The sequence below is a fragment of the Podospora anserina genome, chromosome 2 (genome assembly GCF_000226545.1).
Source record: "Podospora anserina S mat+ genomic DNA chromosome 2, supercontig 2".
NCBI lineage: Eukaryota > Fungi > Ascomycota > Sordariomycetes > Sordariales > Podosporaceae > Podospora > Podospora anserina.
In genome coordinates, this window is record NW_001914858.1 from 1,504,023 (window position 1) to 1,518,552 (window position 14,530).

The window sequence follows — 14,530 nt, forward strand, 5'->3', positions numbered from 1 at the left end:
TTGTGTGTGATAATAAAAAAGAGATTCGGTCGGATGATTGTGAGTATGCGAGAGTTGTCTGCGTGTGTGTGGCGGTGCTTCGTTGTCGATGTGTGTGCGAAAAATGAAGAGCTGTGAAAGACAAAAGAAAACAGACGAGAGAGGCCAACAACAACAAAAAATAATAACAAGCAGCGGTGAACGGTAACACCTGATAGATAAATACAACTGCTGAATGCGCCTGAAGCAAAACAAAAATCGTCTCGTCATTAGTCGGCCCTGGCTTCTCGCGGAACAAGTGTGTCGAATAGAGGATGGTGATAATGCCTGATGGTGGTGGTAGGGACTGGAAGAAGTGATACCAAAAGGTGCAGCCACAGAGACGGTCTGTAGAGTGAGCCATATGGTGGATTGTTTGAGACTGCCATGACTGCTACATGACAATGCAACAGCCGCAACCACCCTTCTTTGGTGCTGGATCCTCCTCAGGGGGTTCCGGTACCTTGACTGTCGACGACGGCTGAAGCTGGGTCTGTGGTTGTGGTCCTGGCGTCCGTGGGCTTGGTAGAGGACTCATGGTTGGTTTGTCTGAGATCTTGGGCATTGTTGAATATGAGCTCGCTCTTCCTCCAAGCGTAGGGCTCCTCACTTCTGGCCTTAACGGCCAGTCACCCTGCTCCTCATCCTGCGCTTCCTTTTCAGGATCCCTTTCCTCTTGTCCCGCGATGTTCTCTGGAGGTTTCAAGAACCCTTCGTCGGTGAGTGGCCTAAACTCTCTGTCGTAGACATTTCCAAACTTGCCCTCTCGTTCCATCCTCTCTTGAGCTAGCCGCTTGGCTACGGTTGGCAAGAGTTGTTGGTCCGGAGGCAAGCGAGGATCAGGCCGGTACGCAGAGATCATCCAGGGTGGTTCTCCTTCCATTGGCTTGCTACTGCTGGAAAACTCCCTCTCAGCAGACCTCGTGGATGGCCGTGTCCCGCTACTAGTCGAGTCCTTACTAGGCCCACCTCTTGTCTTGGGACGTCCGGCAGCCCCATTCGCAGCCTTTGGTTTTCTAATCCCGGCAGGCTTCTTGGGAGATGGATCGGTTCTCTTGTTCGGTTGGCTAGTGGATTGAGCAGTCCCCTCGCTCGGTGTCAGTTTGCCAAGCGAGGTTGCGTTACTACCGCTTCTGCCTCGGGTTCTGGAGTAAGATATCGAGTCCTCGCCGGGACTACCGTCACGTTTCCTGGCCAAGAGAGTGTCTCGTTCGATATGCTCGCTGGGAATGGGCACCGGGCTGACCTTTGCCACGGGGATTTTCGAAGTGTTTTTGCCGCTACCCGTCGACACCCAATATCCGTCACCCTCTTCCACAATTTCCTCTGGACGTCTAAGATCCCAACTAGGAATCGCGTTGAGATCTGGAGTCTTGGGTTCTGTCGTCGTTGCCCCCGAGTTTTTCCTAGATCTCGAGGCATTATCCGTACCACCAATCGACCTCCCCGAACCGTTCAGCTTGTCCTGACTCTGATCCCTCCGTGTCCTGTTTTGACTCTTCGACCTTGCCCTGTCCCTTTGGCGTGGCAAAAAGATACCAGCAGCTTGCAACTCTTCACTTTCAATCCGAGCCAACTTGTCCCGATGAATCCATTTCGAATTGTCCTCTTGTCCTATCGGCGGCGTGCTGTCCCTCGGCCCCGTTCTCTGCAAACCATCGGATCCATTCCCTCTCGTGTCGCTATCAAATGCTTCCGTGCTCTCCAGAGAGCTGGGGTGGTCCTGAATACTCCGGGGTTTCGATTGCTTGTGGTGGTTTTGGGTGGCATAAGCAGTCATATCGGAACCAGCGTCTCCGTTGGCGTACTTTCGCGAAATCGAGTCTAGGCCCGTGGCGGTAGAGTGCAGAGTAGAATTACCATTCTGAGGGGCCAGTGGCTGTCGGTGGGATGAGTAGGCGTTTTCGTCATGTACAAGCCGCTTGCCGTCGTGAAGGTCGTTCTGTAGCGGGACGCGAGTGTTAGAAAAGAGCGCTTTCCCTCAAGGTAAGGGAGGCAGGGGACAGGGAAGTTGGGAGGAAGGCACGTGGAAGGCACGTCTCCGCTTGAAAATGCTGTCGATGGTTTTGTTCTTACCTCTGCTTCGTCCGGCACAGCAAGGTCCCACGAATAGCCAGTGTCATGGGCCGCAGAAGGTGAGAATGCCGTCGTCGTCTGCGACACTGCCGCCATATTTGTCACCGACAAAGACAACTCAACTGACGGTTGGCGACGGCGACAAACCAGTCGTCGACTGTTCGGCAGGAAATTACGGGGCAGGTGCGGCAGCGAACCCAAACCACCGGGCCAAAAACTGGGCCTATCTTTTTTTGATCCGGAAACAGAAAGAAAAGTGTAGATTGTGTAGGCCGTTGAAGAGAGCACTTGACAGCTGCCGGCGCGGGTGTAATGGGCGCCGAGTGTATCACCGCGCCACCCAGCCTCTCCAACTTGGCCAACAGCGTCAAGTGCAGCGCAGATCGGAACTCCTCATGCGGCTGTTTCCGATGTTCTAGATGCTGTCGTCGCGGATCGGGTTGATCGATTCAATCGGCGCGGTCGGCGGTAATATTCGCGCGTGATGGTCGTGACAAAGGAAAAGGGCGGAAGCGCAGGCAGACGATGCGGAGGTCGTGTGGTTGCTTGGAAGATGGCCTTGGTGTTGTGTGATTTGTCGTGGGTGTCCTGGGCTGCCTTCCACGGAGCACCACTCACTTCAACCTTTGACGAAACGAGCTACCGGGACCTAAACTTTTTTGAGGAGCCTGGCGTCTGCGGGTCTCGGAATTTGGATTCTCCCCCCTTGGCCCTGTTCCTATTCAACGTCGGCGTGGCTACCTTTGACAGATCAACGGGGTCAGTGTTCGATAGTTGTCGTCGTCTGATTAAAGCAGCGGAGCGAGCAATGTGCCCGAGTGGAAACAAGAGAATGGACGGATGCGATGCGCTCCAAAGACAAAAAAAGAGGGGCATGGAACCAATCCACAAGCAGCCTTGGGCCCAGCGGCATCAACAAACTGACGGGTTGACGTTGACGTGAACTGTCAAACGAACATTAACAACATGGACCGTCCGTCGCGTGGTGCAAGTATCAATTGACAATTTCCTCTAGGCACTGCCATTCCCTTGGGCCATCCAGGGGTAAACTCGTCCCAAAGTCGCATTTGCTGGAGAAGGGTCCCAAGCGAAAAGGAGTCTCATTAATCTTCTTTCGTGATGCCATTGGTCAATTCCACCCATGGTCCGTGCCGATTGCCTCTTTCACTCATTCATTTCTCGTCTTGGGGCTCGACTTGGACGGTAATGTCCGCCAAGTCAAGCATCGCCGTTCCTTTTTGCCTTGTTCTCGACAGCTTCAACATCATGTGATTGATTGTCTTTCATGCCATTTTCAGAATCATCGAATTTGCCATTCTTGCTGGTTAAACGGTACATGGGAGCGTTGAAAAGCTCTTGCCTTGCCTATCAATCCAAACTTTATTCGCAAGCGAGATTCAACTTCATTGATTGCTCTCTCTTTCTGTCACTTGACCCCGGCTTCCAGGTTCATACAAGCAGCCTCGCCCTGCTTGGCCACATCCGCACAGAGCAAACAATATCATGGCATCGTCTCAGTCTTTGCCCAGCCAAACTAGGCGTACTCGAATTGTTTGTATCAGCGATACTCATAATTCAACTGTCAAGCTACCGAAAGGTGACGTGCTGATTCATGCTGGCGACTTGACGAACCAGGGTAGCTATTCAGAGGTAGCGAGACCGTTCCTTTTGTTGAATCTTCAAGGGCACCATTTATGGTTTGCTAACGGTGCCTTCTAGCTTTCCAAAACAGTGCAGTGGTTAGAAAAGGTCGACTTTGAAGTCAAGATTGTGATTGCCGGTGAGAATTGACAGCCACGACGACTGCATTTCTCTTGCATCAAGGCTGATTCTGTCAGGAAACCATGATATAACACTGGATCAAGGCTTCTATCAAGATCATGGGCAAAGCTTCCACAACAAGAAACCCCAGAACACGGCTGAGTGTCTCAAGCTTCTGACATCGAGCCCTACCATCACATACCTGTGTCATAGCTCCACGAGAATCCGGCTTACCAACCCCAAAGGACCAAGAACCGAATTCAATGTCTTTGGCTCTCCCTACAGTCCCAAGAACGGTCTGTGGGCATTCGGATACGATGGCAACGGCGTGGAGCCAGATCCTTCGGGAACGCAAACATCTACAGACCTCGTCTCCCAAGAAGCAGTAAACCTTTGGTCAGAGATCCCACTTGATACCGATATCCTGGTCACACATACACCACCACGAGGCAACTGCGATGCCACGCTTGGATGTCAATTTTTGAAGAAACGACTCTCGACAGTCCGCCCAAGACTTCATGTTTGTGGCCATGTCCATCCGGGAAGGGGTGCTCAGCGAGTGCGATGGGAGCCGGAAAGGGATGAATTTGCCAACGAGCAATATCATGAAGCCGGCGTGGAATACTGGGATGACCCCCACCCAGATATTCAGTCAGCCAAGCTCAGTCTGGTTGATTTGACCCCTCGTGGAGGCAACCGCGCCCTTGCCTTTGGCAACTCGGCCGAAACTACCACGAATGTATCAGGAGGCAGCCCGCGTGATGGTCTGCTCCGAGCACCGTCTGTCTCATGCACCCCATCATCCCGACAGGATCCCGAGTGTCGGGTCTCGGATGGTCAGCCCCGTGGCCTTGGTCCTGGTCCTGGGCTGGGCCCCGGGCTCCCCACCTTGGATGACGTCCAGCCTCTAACGTCCAAAAGCCGAGAGTTGAACTCCAGTCGCACGGGTCGACGCGAGACTTGCGTAGTCAACTGTGCTATCGTGGCAACGAACTGGCCTCACACGGGTGGCAGGAGATACAACAAGCCAATTGTCGTTGATGCGGATCTGCCTGTATGGACGTAGTTCCAGGACTCGGCATACTGCCAGCCTACGGCGAATAGAGCGGATTCCATTCCTTGAGAGATCCCTCTCCGTGACTATTTGGGTAGCTACGTGTGGTCTCATCGACAGACAGCTGGCTTGGGACCCGTTGAAACGCCGACTACGGCCACCATGATGGAGCATCACCGAAGATCAATACAGACTCGATCCGACACTTGTTGCTCCACCCAACAAGCTGCTCGGCCCGCTCTATGAACCAACAACCGCATGGTTATGAATCCGATACGCTACCGTCTTGCCCGTCCAGGATCCTGCCGTTGCTCCCCACAGAACCAAGTGTGCTCAACGTGGCATGCTTGGGACAACATCTCCATAGTCCAGCCCATATGTGGACTTTGGAAGCATGGAGGAAGATGTCAACCTCGACATCATGACGAAGCTACGATAGTTGTCACTGAACGACTGGGACACATTCACAGCTGAAACCACGTCGACGAGCGTACGTGCATATATCCAAATAGGCAACGTCTCATGTGACGTTTTGGTATGTTTTTTACCAACTGTGACGTTTTGCAAGCTGTTGACCGAGCGAGGCAGGGCTCGGTCAGACTCATCTCCTTCTACTCCGTACAAGGAATGAATGGAGTAGTTCTCAAGTGGAGTCTTGTTCGTTGCTCTTCGACCCGGCTATGTTCCGATATCTGAGAGGCCAGACATAGGCAAGCCTCAGCAGGCGAACTGGCTTGCTAAGATCAACGTCTCCTTGAGCGTGGCACATGCCTCGAACCCGGGGATCCGCAGCCTGACCCCAGAATTCACAAGCGGGCTGAACATCAGACATCTCCGTCAGCAACGGCCCGCATAGCGTTTCCGCTTTTACCCCAGCTTGCAGCCGTCACTGCCTCGTGAGATCCAGGCTTGAGGTTGTCGGCAGGTCACGAGCTCAGAGGCTCACGAGTGCAGGTACAAGAGCCACTAAGCGCTGGCCAAGGCCAGCTGCGGTCTCGGCTACGTGCTCTCTCTTCTTTGCCAATTGCGGAGAAACATACTGCAGAGGGAGAAGCAACGGCGGTGCTAATCGGAAAGAAAGCGAGAGCCGCAGGAGTCTGGAGGGGCACAAGACCGCGAGCTGTCCCATGTGGCACTTAGACGAGCGCTTCTGCATCTTTTTGGGACCAGTCATCCAGTGCTCGCCATGACAACAGTGGTCAGATGGTGGGGATGAGGCCGCGGAGAGCATTAACGTCTGATGCTCCAGCTCCTGCACGATAGTTGCGTTATTTGTCGTGGGGGACCATTGCAGTCCAATGGGGCTTTCCAAGAACGCTATGGTGCACATGTGCCTCGGGAACCAGACCAAGACGCATTGTGCACGAGGATACCAGAAATGCTGAGCTGGGAGGCTGCTGACAGATGTGCAGTGCACAGCCTGCCCATCAACATCACAATTGGCAGCAAATATCGAACTCATGGTTGGTTCTCACCGCCATGAGGTCAACGGACGCACGGCATATCGACGCTCCATTAGCAGTCAGTCTGACCGTTCCGTGCTTCCCGTACCGGACTATGCTCTCACCATTGGGGTGACACAAAGTCTTTCGGTAAGGGATCTCACCCGCGTCGAGGTTTATTCGGTGTCAGCTCCCTGAAGTTAAGGTCCTTACCTAACAAGGGTGTTTTGCTTGGTCAAAAGAGCGGGCATGGGTATGGGGAGGAGGGAGGGGTAAAGTCGCGCGGGCTTGGCGGGGTAAGTTCACACTTCCCCATGCTGACTCGTCACAGGAGCTGTCGGTCTCCTGAGCGCTGCAGAAGCTCCAACAAGTCTCAAAAGCGACCACCGGAAGAGACAGTTTCTCTCTTTGGGGAACCAGATCTACCTCGTATGTACCTCTCCGGGACACTGGGCAGGCCGAAACACAGCAGATGACATTGTTGGGAGGGATATCAGTGCTTAGAGTGTTACACCTATGACCGCATTGCTGTGCAAAAAAAAAAGCAGGATCTGGGCGAATCTTGATATGTTCATCCACACATGACAGCTCAGGACGGAATCCTGTCAAGCCTCATAGCTCAGGCATCAAAACCTCTCTCCAAGCCGCAGTGTCCGATCGACTGGCGCTCCCCCCGCGACCACCGAAACGGCCCACTGGGAATGCCGCTGCCATCTGCAGATTCCGGATTTTCAGGGGTCATGATTGGTAGCCAAGGCGCCTCCCACTGGGGTCTCGTTGTGTTTTGATAGCACACCACACACATCTCGATTGGCCGAAGCGTGGGTAGGTGTCAGTTTGGCGACAACCATCCAGTGAGGGGCACTGGCTCTGGATCGGATGGTCAGAAGCGGCCCTCCAACTCGCGTCATCAGCATCTGCTTGGCCCTTTCCTTGGCCGGCCTGCCCCGAGTGGTGTCTTCGACTGCGAACTCCCGATGGCGAGAGGGTGGGTGGTATGGGTGAGGTCCAAGTCGTGAGTGGTGTATGTATGGAGGTGAGCAGAACCTCGCGGTGTGAGGGAGGCACGAGAGGGAGATATGTATGCACACACTCACCGCCTATCGGGTCCTTTGAGGCCAGCGCCCCGTACCTGCTTTCATGATGGCCTCTTTGGAAGACCGGCCATGGTTGGCTGTCAACAACAGGAGGTACGGATGTATATCGGTACACTACAGATTCAACCCCCCGCGCCCAGCAAGAAACGAGCACGAGATGAGCGGAGAATGGTTGATGAAGCGTCTCAGCAGACTTGACTACTAACGTCGATTTTTGCTTGATAAAACCGCAGCGATCACACGTACCGGCGGGACCTTGCCTTTGCGCGGCAGGTTTGCTGTCCAATCCTAACAAGGCACATCTACCAGCACGGCTAATAGATACGGGTTTGCGCGACTGGCGCCGAATTCCCCAAGTCCTTTTTGATCTCCTCTCTGGCTGTAACGAGGGACAAAAATTTTTGACCGGAACCAATTGGCTGAAGACCTGCTTAGTAGCACCGCTTAGCTTCTGGTTCGTCAATCCAAGCAACACGAAAGGAGGGGAGGGGGTTCCCTATCACTGCTTCATGCCGGTTGTCTTGCCTCACACACGGTGGGGGGTCGCCTGCTGAGTGAGTGGTAACGGGCTGGGAACCGGCAGGTTCGGGCATTCAGTTTTTGTGACGGCTCGTCTTTTCGCATTTTCACTGCAGGGCATTCTCCATGGAAGAGGAGCAATTGGTTGGTGAGAGAGGAGCCCACAGACCTGCAGCCAAGTTGCCTCGCATCCAGTCAAGCCAAGAAGGCACGATGCGCTGGCGCACTAGGTACTTACTTACTCACTACCACTGACTGGCCTAACTCTGATGGCTTCTCCGAAGCACACAAGATGCAGTTTTTTTCTGATATCGATGGGTTCTTTTGGGGACTTTTCTGCTTTCTGAGAGCAGGGGAAAGAAAGATGTGACAAGTCAACCGACAGCCCCGTTTCGTGTCGACGAGGAAGGTTGATAGCGGCAGTTGAAAGTTATGGGAGAGTGGGAGATCACCTATCAAGAACACCGCGATATCTGGGTTTTAGACCCAAAGTTGAAGTCAGGCTCTCACGGGCCTCTTTTAGACAACAAAGGACATGCCATAGGATAAGGCGGCGGGGTGGGCTTGGTTTTGGTTTCAATGAAGCTATGGATGCGCCATACAGCTACCATGTCATTTGCCCCGCAGACGTGGAGTTTTGAGCTGTAAGCCAACAAGAAACCACACGCTGGCTGCTGAAGAATTATTTTTCTTCTGGCTAGCTCTGCTCGTGATCACTGGGTTGGGTGTTGTTCGATGGGCATCTGATTTTAGGAGAATGCGATCTAGCTTTGGGTTCTTCTGTATGCGTCACTGGACAGACAGGAAAAGGAGGTGGATATGTGGTGGCATGGCTGGTGATGGTGGTGCTGGCAGGTTAACGAACCCAAACCCCCCAAGACCAAGCAGCTCAGCCCAGCCCAGCCCACAGGGACAGGACAAGATATCAAATATTGCTTGCGTAGTTGCTTGCTCTGCTGCTTTGCTTGCTTGCTTATGTATGTATCTGTTATGTTATGCGGTCGAGGCTGATTCGTCGTTTGCTTTTCTGCTGTCGTTCATCGCCTCGCTTTTTACTTGGTTGGGGTGCATTGGATGAGAGAACTGAGGGCTAAGGACCGGGTACATTTCTCGGGATTTGAAGGGAAGGGAGAGATGAGTCTTGTGCAAACCAAGAGAAGGAAAAATACAAAAAAAAAATCTGGAAAGGACCCTCTCTCTCTGTTGCATCGAGTTTTATTGAGGGAATAAAAAGATAAAACAAACCTGGTGGTTGCCGGGGAGGATGCCGACCGAGAAGACTCACCGCTAGAACTACTGTTATGTAGGATATGCTTGGGATGTGGGAGTTGTATGCAAGATGCAAGAGGGCTGCATAAAAGTTGAAACGAGCGCGCTGCCGACCGCTGGTTTGGGGATGTTGCTTTGGGGGAAAATCTCCTCTGACAAAGATTTAAACGGAGATTTTGATGGGTTGAAATGCATCACTTGGTGGAAGAGTTGATCTGGAATAGCTCCATAAGAGGCGACGGTAAACGGGATGAACATCATGACAAAGCGTCGTGAGCGTGCTGTACCATGAGTTGGGAAGGCATCGGTGTTAAGGTTATCGCCTCCAACGTGGAAATCCCGTCTGTCATCTGAAAATCTGTCTTTGTCATTTGCTCAGGCACTCAGGCACACACACGGGAATCTTTCAGGCACCGGGTCTGGGTCTGGTCTGGTCGGGCCTCGGAAAGTTTGCCACTTTTCAGGAGAAATATAACTTCTCGGCCACTTGTTGAGAAGGGGCTTGGGCTTCGAGGGAAATGGGAATCAATGTGTCATTTGGATCCCGAACAGTATGATTCATTCATAGGAATTTGCAAAGAGGCAAAGAAGTTCCCATAGTGTAGTGAAAGGGGGCAAAATTCTGGAAGTGTTGGACAAAAATGCGTATGCCTTTGCCTCAGTGCCTCAGCGGTGATAGCGAAAGGGAAGTTGAGGAGGCCGCTCCGGGCGGTTGTTAGTAGCCCGTTTTCCGGCAGACCCGTTGCCCGTTCGTGCCCGTTGGTTGGGCGGGTTTGGTGGTGGCGGAGAGGCTGGATTGTTGTTCGAGGGTCGGGCGATAGGTACCTGGGTAGGGATTCCTCCGAGGAACTTCTTGAGCGCCTTCGGAGAGACCTAGATGAGGTCAAGTGTTCGTCGCCTCGCGTTCTCGGTGCTGTGCTGCTTAGTCTTACACGAAAGGAGCTGAGGATTGTGCTGATCTGAGGAGGCTTGGACCTTGGGCTTGGGGGAATATTATGTATGACAGTTCCAGATTGAGGCCGTGGTGAACGCTGTGTTGTCTTTGAGAGAGGGCCGAGTCCCAACTGAGACAGGTGCATTCGCTAGCGGCGAGTGAAAAGATGAGGAGGTGACAGAAGCCGACAGAAAGAAAGGGACGTCCGGTGAGGTGCGGATTAGTTCAAAGCAGTTTAAAGAGACGGGTGTTGTCAGCGGGCGCTAGCTGAAAGAGGAAAGATTGTGCCTGTCAAACCAATAGCCTTCCATCCCCACAGTATCCACAACCTCCCGCATCGCCCACGCCCCCCCGCCCTCTCAGACCGACTGAGGAATCCACAGCGGGGGAACAAGAGAGAGGAAGAGGGCGAGTGAGGGCAGCTGGCTGCGAGAACTCTTTACACATCTCCATCTTGCCCACCCCATCCTCCCAATTGATTCATCTTTGCTTGCCAGTTCAGTAGCATTGGTGCAGTGCAGTTGAACCTGGGAAGAAACAGGAGCAGAAGCAGGACAGCGCGTGAAGCAGGAAGCCAGCAGGAAGCAGGAAGCGAGAGCAGGCCCCCCGCTGGCCACATCCCACTGGAGAGAACGGCTTGCAGGTGACTTCATCGCCTGTCCTTCTTCGCTCCCCCATCACCTCATACCACATACCACGCACCACCTCACAACAACAAGCAACCCGAGCCCAGAACCAGGTCGGCACTTGGGCTGGCCCTGATAATCACGACCCTGTTCTCTGGACCGTTTTCCACTGTTTTTGCCATCGACACCTACCCACGCATACCGAGGAACTTGGGACAACAAATCCACTTCCAGTCCATTTCACCCCACGACAGAGCAGCAACGGTTGCTTGGTGCTGGGTAGTTCAGGTGCTCCACCAGCCAAAGCACTCGTCCCATATACAGCAACCCCCGTCCCAACACCGCTTCCTCTCTCCCCCTCCCCGCTCGCTGCTGCACCTCTACACCTCCTCCTCACACACAACCACCACCTCAACCTCACAACCCCCCCCCCCCCCCCCCCAAAAAAAAAACACCGCATTGTCTCCTTTTTTCCCTTGGTTTTGTTTTTGCCTGGTTGAGCCGCTGGCCGACCTGCCTTACCTCGCCCTACCCATCAATCAATCCGCCTCGGAAGCGTGATTCCATTCCTCGTCGCCGCGTTCGCCTCCCTGCATAACTCACCACCCACGCTCCTTCGACCCGGAGCCGAGTCCTGACGCCTCCGATGCAATAGCCGCCCCGTGTCGACCAGCCGACTGCTGCCTCTGCACCGCGCTCCTTTCGTCGACCCCCATCGTCATCATCCGAACACTCACCCATCTCACCAAGTGAAGCTCCCCAGCAGCTGCTTCTCCTTGACGGAAACAAGCGGCTCTCTCAACCATACCCGTCGCAGTTCATCATGAGCACCCTCCCCGCGGATCCATGGAAGACTCTCGGTGTCGAGAAGACTGCAGACAAGTCTGAGATTCGATCTGCTTACAAGAAGCTTGTGCTCAAGTGCCACCCTGACAAGGTCCAAGACCCCGAGCTTAAGGCTCTGAAGCAGGAGGAATTCACAAAGGTACAACAAGCCTGGGAGCTGCTCAGCAATGATGTCGAGCTTGCCAAGTATGAGGAGCAGCTCAAGCTCGCTGAGCTCAAGGCAAAGGCCCAGGCCGCCATGAAGAACGCTGCGAATACGTCTGTTCCCCGCACAACATCCACCAGGTACTACGACATTCGCACTGCCGAACCACCATCAAAGTACAAGAGCCACAGTACTTCGTCTCCCTCGACCGGGAAGGTGTACACCCATTATGCGTCACCCCACACCCGGTCGCACGAGGAGGTTCCTGCATCTCGTACTTACGCCATCTATGAGGACGGCGAGAAGACTGCCCGTCGCACTGCCAGCTATGAGAAGCCATCAAAGCGTGATGACGAGAAGCTGGAAGACATCAAGAGGAGAGAGAAGGAAGAGCTCCGTCGATTCAAGGAGAAGGAGGAGGAGAGGAAAAAGGAGAGGTTGATCGCCAAGGAACGTGAGAAGGAGCTGGAGCGTCAGGAAAAGGAAAGAGAAAGGGAGCGTGAGAAGGAGAGGGAGGCCCGTAGGGCTGAGAAGAAGAGAATTGAGCGTCTTGAGAAGGAGCGGGAGAAGGAGCGTCGCCGTGATGCCGAGGAGAAGACTCGCCGACACAAGCCTTACGTAGAAACGTACCCCGAGTTTGCCGAGCAACCTTGGGCGGAAGACGAGATCTATATGACGTCTCGGTCGGATAAGAAGAAGTCTTCATCGAGCAGCAAGAAGTACGATGACCCGATTCTTCGCGAGCGGGAACGGGAGAGGGAACGTGAGCGTGATCGTGAGCGCGAACGTGAGCGGGACAAGTCAAGCTCACGCCGGGCCAAGTCTCCTCATGCTGCGGCGATGGAGGTCCCCGAGAGGAAACACATCGACCACTTTGCAGAGGCTGCCAGCTACATTGCCCGTGCCGGTGGTTCTGCTCCCAAGGAGACCGCTTTCTGGAAGTCGCAAACGCCTCCTGATCATATTCTCGAAATTCCTGTCGCGCCCACACCACCTCCCGCAGACCCAGAAGAGGAGTCGATCATGCGGGCCGCCAGGCGTGCAGCTCGCCGTCCTTCACATGAGGCTTCCAAATCCAAGGAGAAGCTGAAGTACGATCTTGATGCTTCTCCTGCCAAGTCTCGTCCGATTCCTAATCTTACCAAGTCGTACACCACTCCTCCTGTTTCTGCCGAGTCCCCTCCTCGCGTCAGCCGGACCAACACGACGCCACATGATTACGAGCGCAGCGCAGCACGCGGAGAGCGGATTGTTCCTATTCCTTCTCTTATGCGCAGCACGACTTGGGCTCCAGGTGCTGCTGCTGCCCGATCAGACCCGTATGACGATTATTACGAATCAGACGAAGATCGAGAGCGCAGACATCGCCGCCGCCGTAACAGATCTCCCGAAGCCATCCACTACAAGGTTGAGGGCGGCAAGACCTCGAAGATGGGTTACGGGTACGGCGAGTCTCCCACGTCTCGGAGGTACGCAGACGATGGATGGAGTCCTCATTCTCCTTCGGCCGCGTATGCCCAGACGGCTTTCAAGGTCAAAGAGGGCAAGTCGTATGGCTTGAATGACATCAAGTACGCGGAATACACCTACACACAAGCTGACCCGTACGGTGCTGCTGTGGCATCATGAAAGTAATGCCGCGGACCGGTCGTCGCTTTATTGCCATCGCCGGGCAGGGAGTCGAGCTGGCATCAAATGCCACCATCGAACCATTCGACAGCTGGCTGAGACTGCCTCGACTACCTCTCTGCGCCTCTCCCTGATGTACTCTCGGCAAACCATTTCTAATTCTTAATGAGCGACGGGACCTAACATTTTTGCTCTTATGCGAGCATTGAGCATTTGCAAAGGTAGTTTTTTCTTTCCTTTTTTGGGGCAGGAGTTTTGGGCATAGGATTTCAACCTGGGCTATGGATGTGGACTCGGATCTATTTTCCTCTGATGGTTTTCATATCTACTCTTTTTGGATATCTTTTGACATGGACGAAATATTTCATGAAGGAAAAGAAAAAGAAGCAGTAACGAAGCCAGCTCATGTGTTTTTCTCTATTTCTTTCACATTTTTCCTCTATTCCATCAAGTTATGAATAGATTGGTTATGGGATGATGAGGAAATGGAATTCATGCGAGGAGAGAGAATGATGGAGACCGCCATTGGGAGGAATGGGAAGGGAATTTTGGATATGGCATTGCATGAGGCGAAAGGGTCAGTCAGTCAGTCAAGTTGAAGTCTGGGGTCACGTCAACACCTCGCGTCGCTAGGGTCTTGAAAACAGGCTCTAGCTGACACTGATGAACCGCCGCATGACTTACTGGCTGGGCTGGCTGCCTACCCACCGAGGCATGAATGGAGTTGGGATATGATGACGAGACGAAGCATTGACGAGCGAGCAAAGCGGTTGGGTGTGGGTTGGGCTTTTTTTTTCTTTTTCCTTTTTTTTGATGACATTTTTTTTCTTTTCTTCATCATCATGTATCTATGACATACCAAACGCTGCGAGCCTTTTTGTTTCTGACAACAAAAACGCAACGCAAATACGCACGCACACACACACACACACACAAACAAATCAACAACAGTGCTGTCACGCATCATCATCAAATTCGCATTCGCAGTTACCGTCAATTCTGGGCAACGTTTTACGAATCTACAAGAACGGCATGTGTGTGAATTGGTTGGATGACGGGATGGGGGCTCTGTTGGGAGTAGGGGAGCATGGGGGGTGGCTGAGGTATTTGGGGA

At 53.4% G+C, this 14,530-nt stretch overlaps 3 protein-coding genes across 3 annotated transcripts; 2 read left to right on the forward strand and 1 right to left on the reverse strand.

Moving 5' to 3' along the window:
- Positions 1-412: 412 nt before the first annotated feature.
- On the reverse strand, positions 413-1,798 carry PODANS_2_3950 (uncharacterized protein; the record flags this gene model as incomplete). The annotated part of the gene is made up of 1 exon (XM_001911111.1): positions 413-1,798. One exon carries the CDS (start codon positions 1,796-1,798, stop codon positions 413-415), a length of 1,386 nt encoding a protein of 461 aa, XP_001911146.1.
- Positions 1,799-3,597: 1,799 nt separating this feature from the next.
- Positions 3,598-4,921, forward strand: PODANS_2_3960 (uncharacterized protein; the record flags this gene model as incomplete). Its single annotated transcript, XM_001911112.1, has 3 exons — positions 3,598-3,744; positions 3,814-3,874; positions 3,933-4,921. The coding sequence occupies 3 exons, from the start codon at positions 3,598-3,600 to the stop codon at positions 4,919-4,921; spliced, it is 1,197 nt and encodes a 398-aa protein (XP_001911147.1).
- Positions 4,922-11,619: 6,698 nt separating this feature from the next.
- PODANS_2_3970 (uncharacterized protein) lies at positions 11,620-13,416 on the forward strand (the record flags this gene model as incomplete). The annotated part of the gene is made up of 1 exon (XM_001911113.1): positions 11,620-13,416. The coding sequence occupies one exon, from the start codon at positions 11,620-11,622 to the stop codon at positions 13,414-13,416; it is 1,797 nt and encodes a 598-aa protein (XP_001911148.1).
- Positions 13,417-14,530: the final 1,114 nt, after the last annotated feature.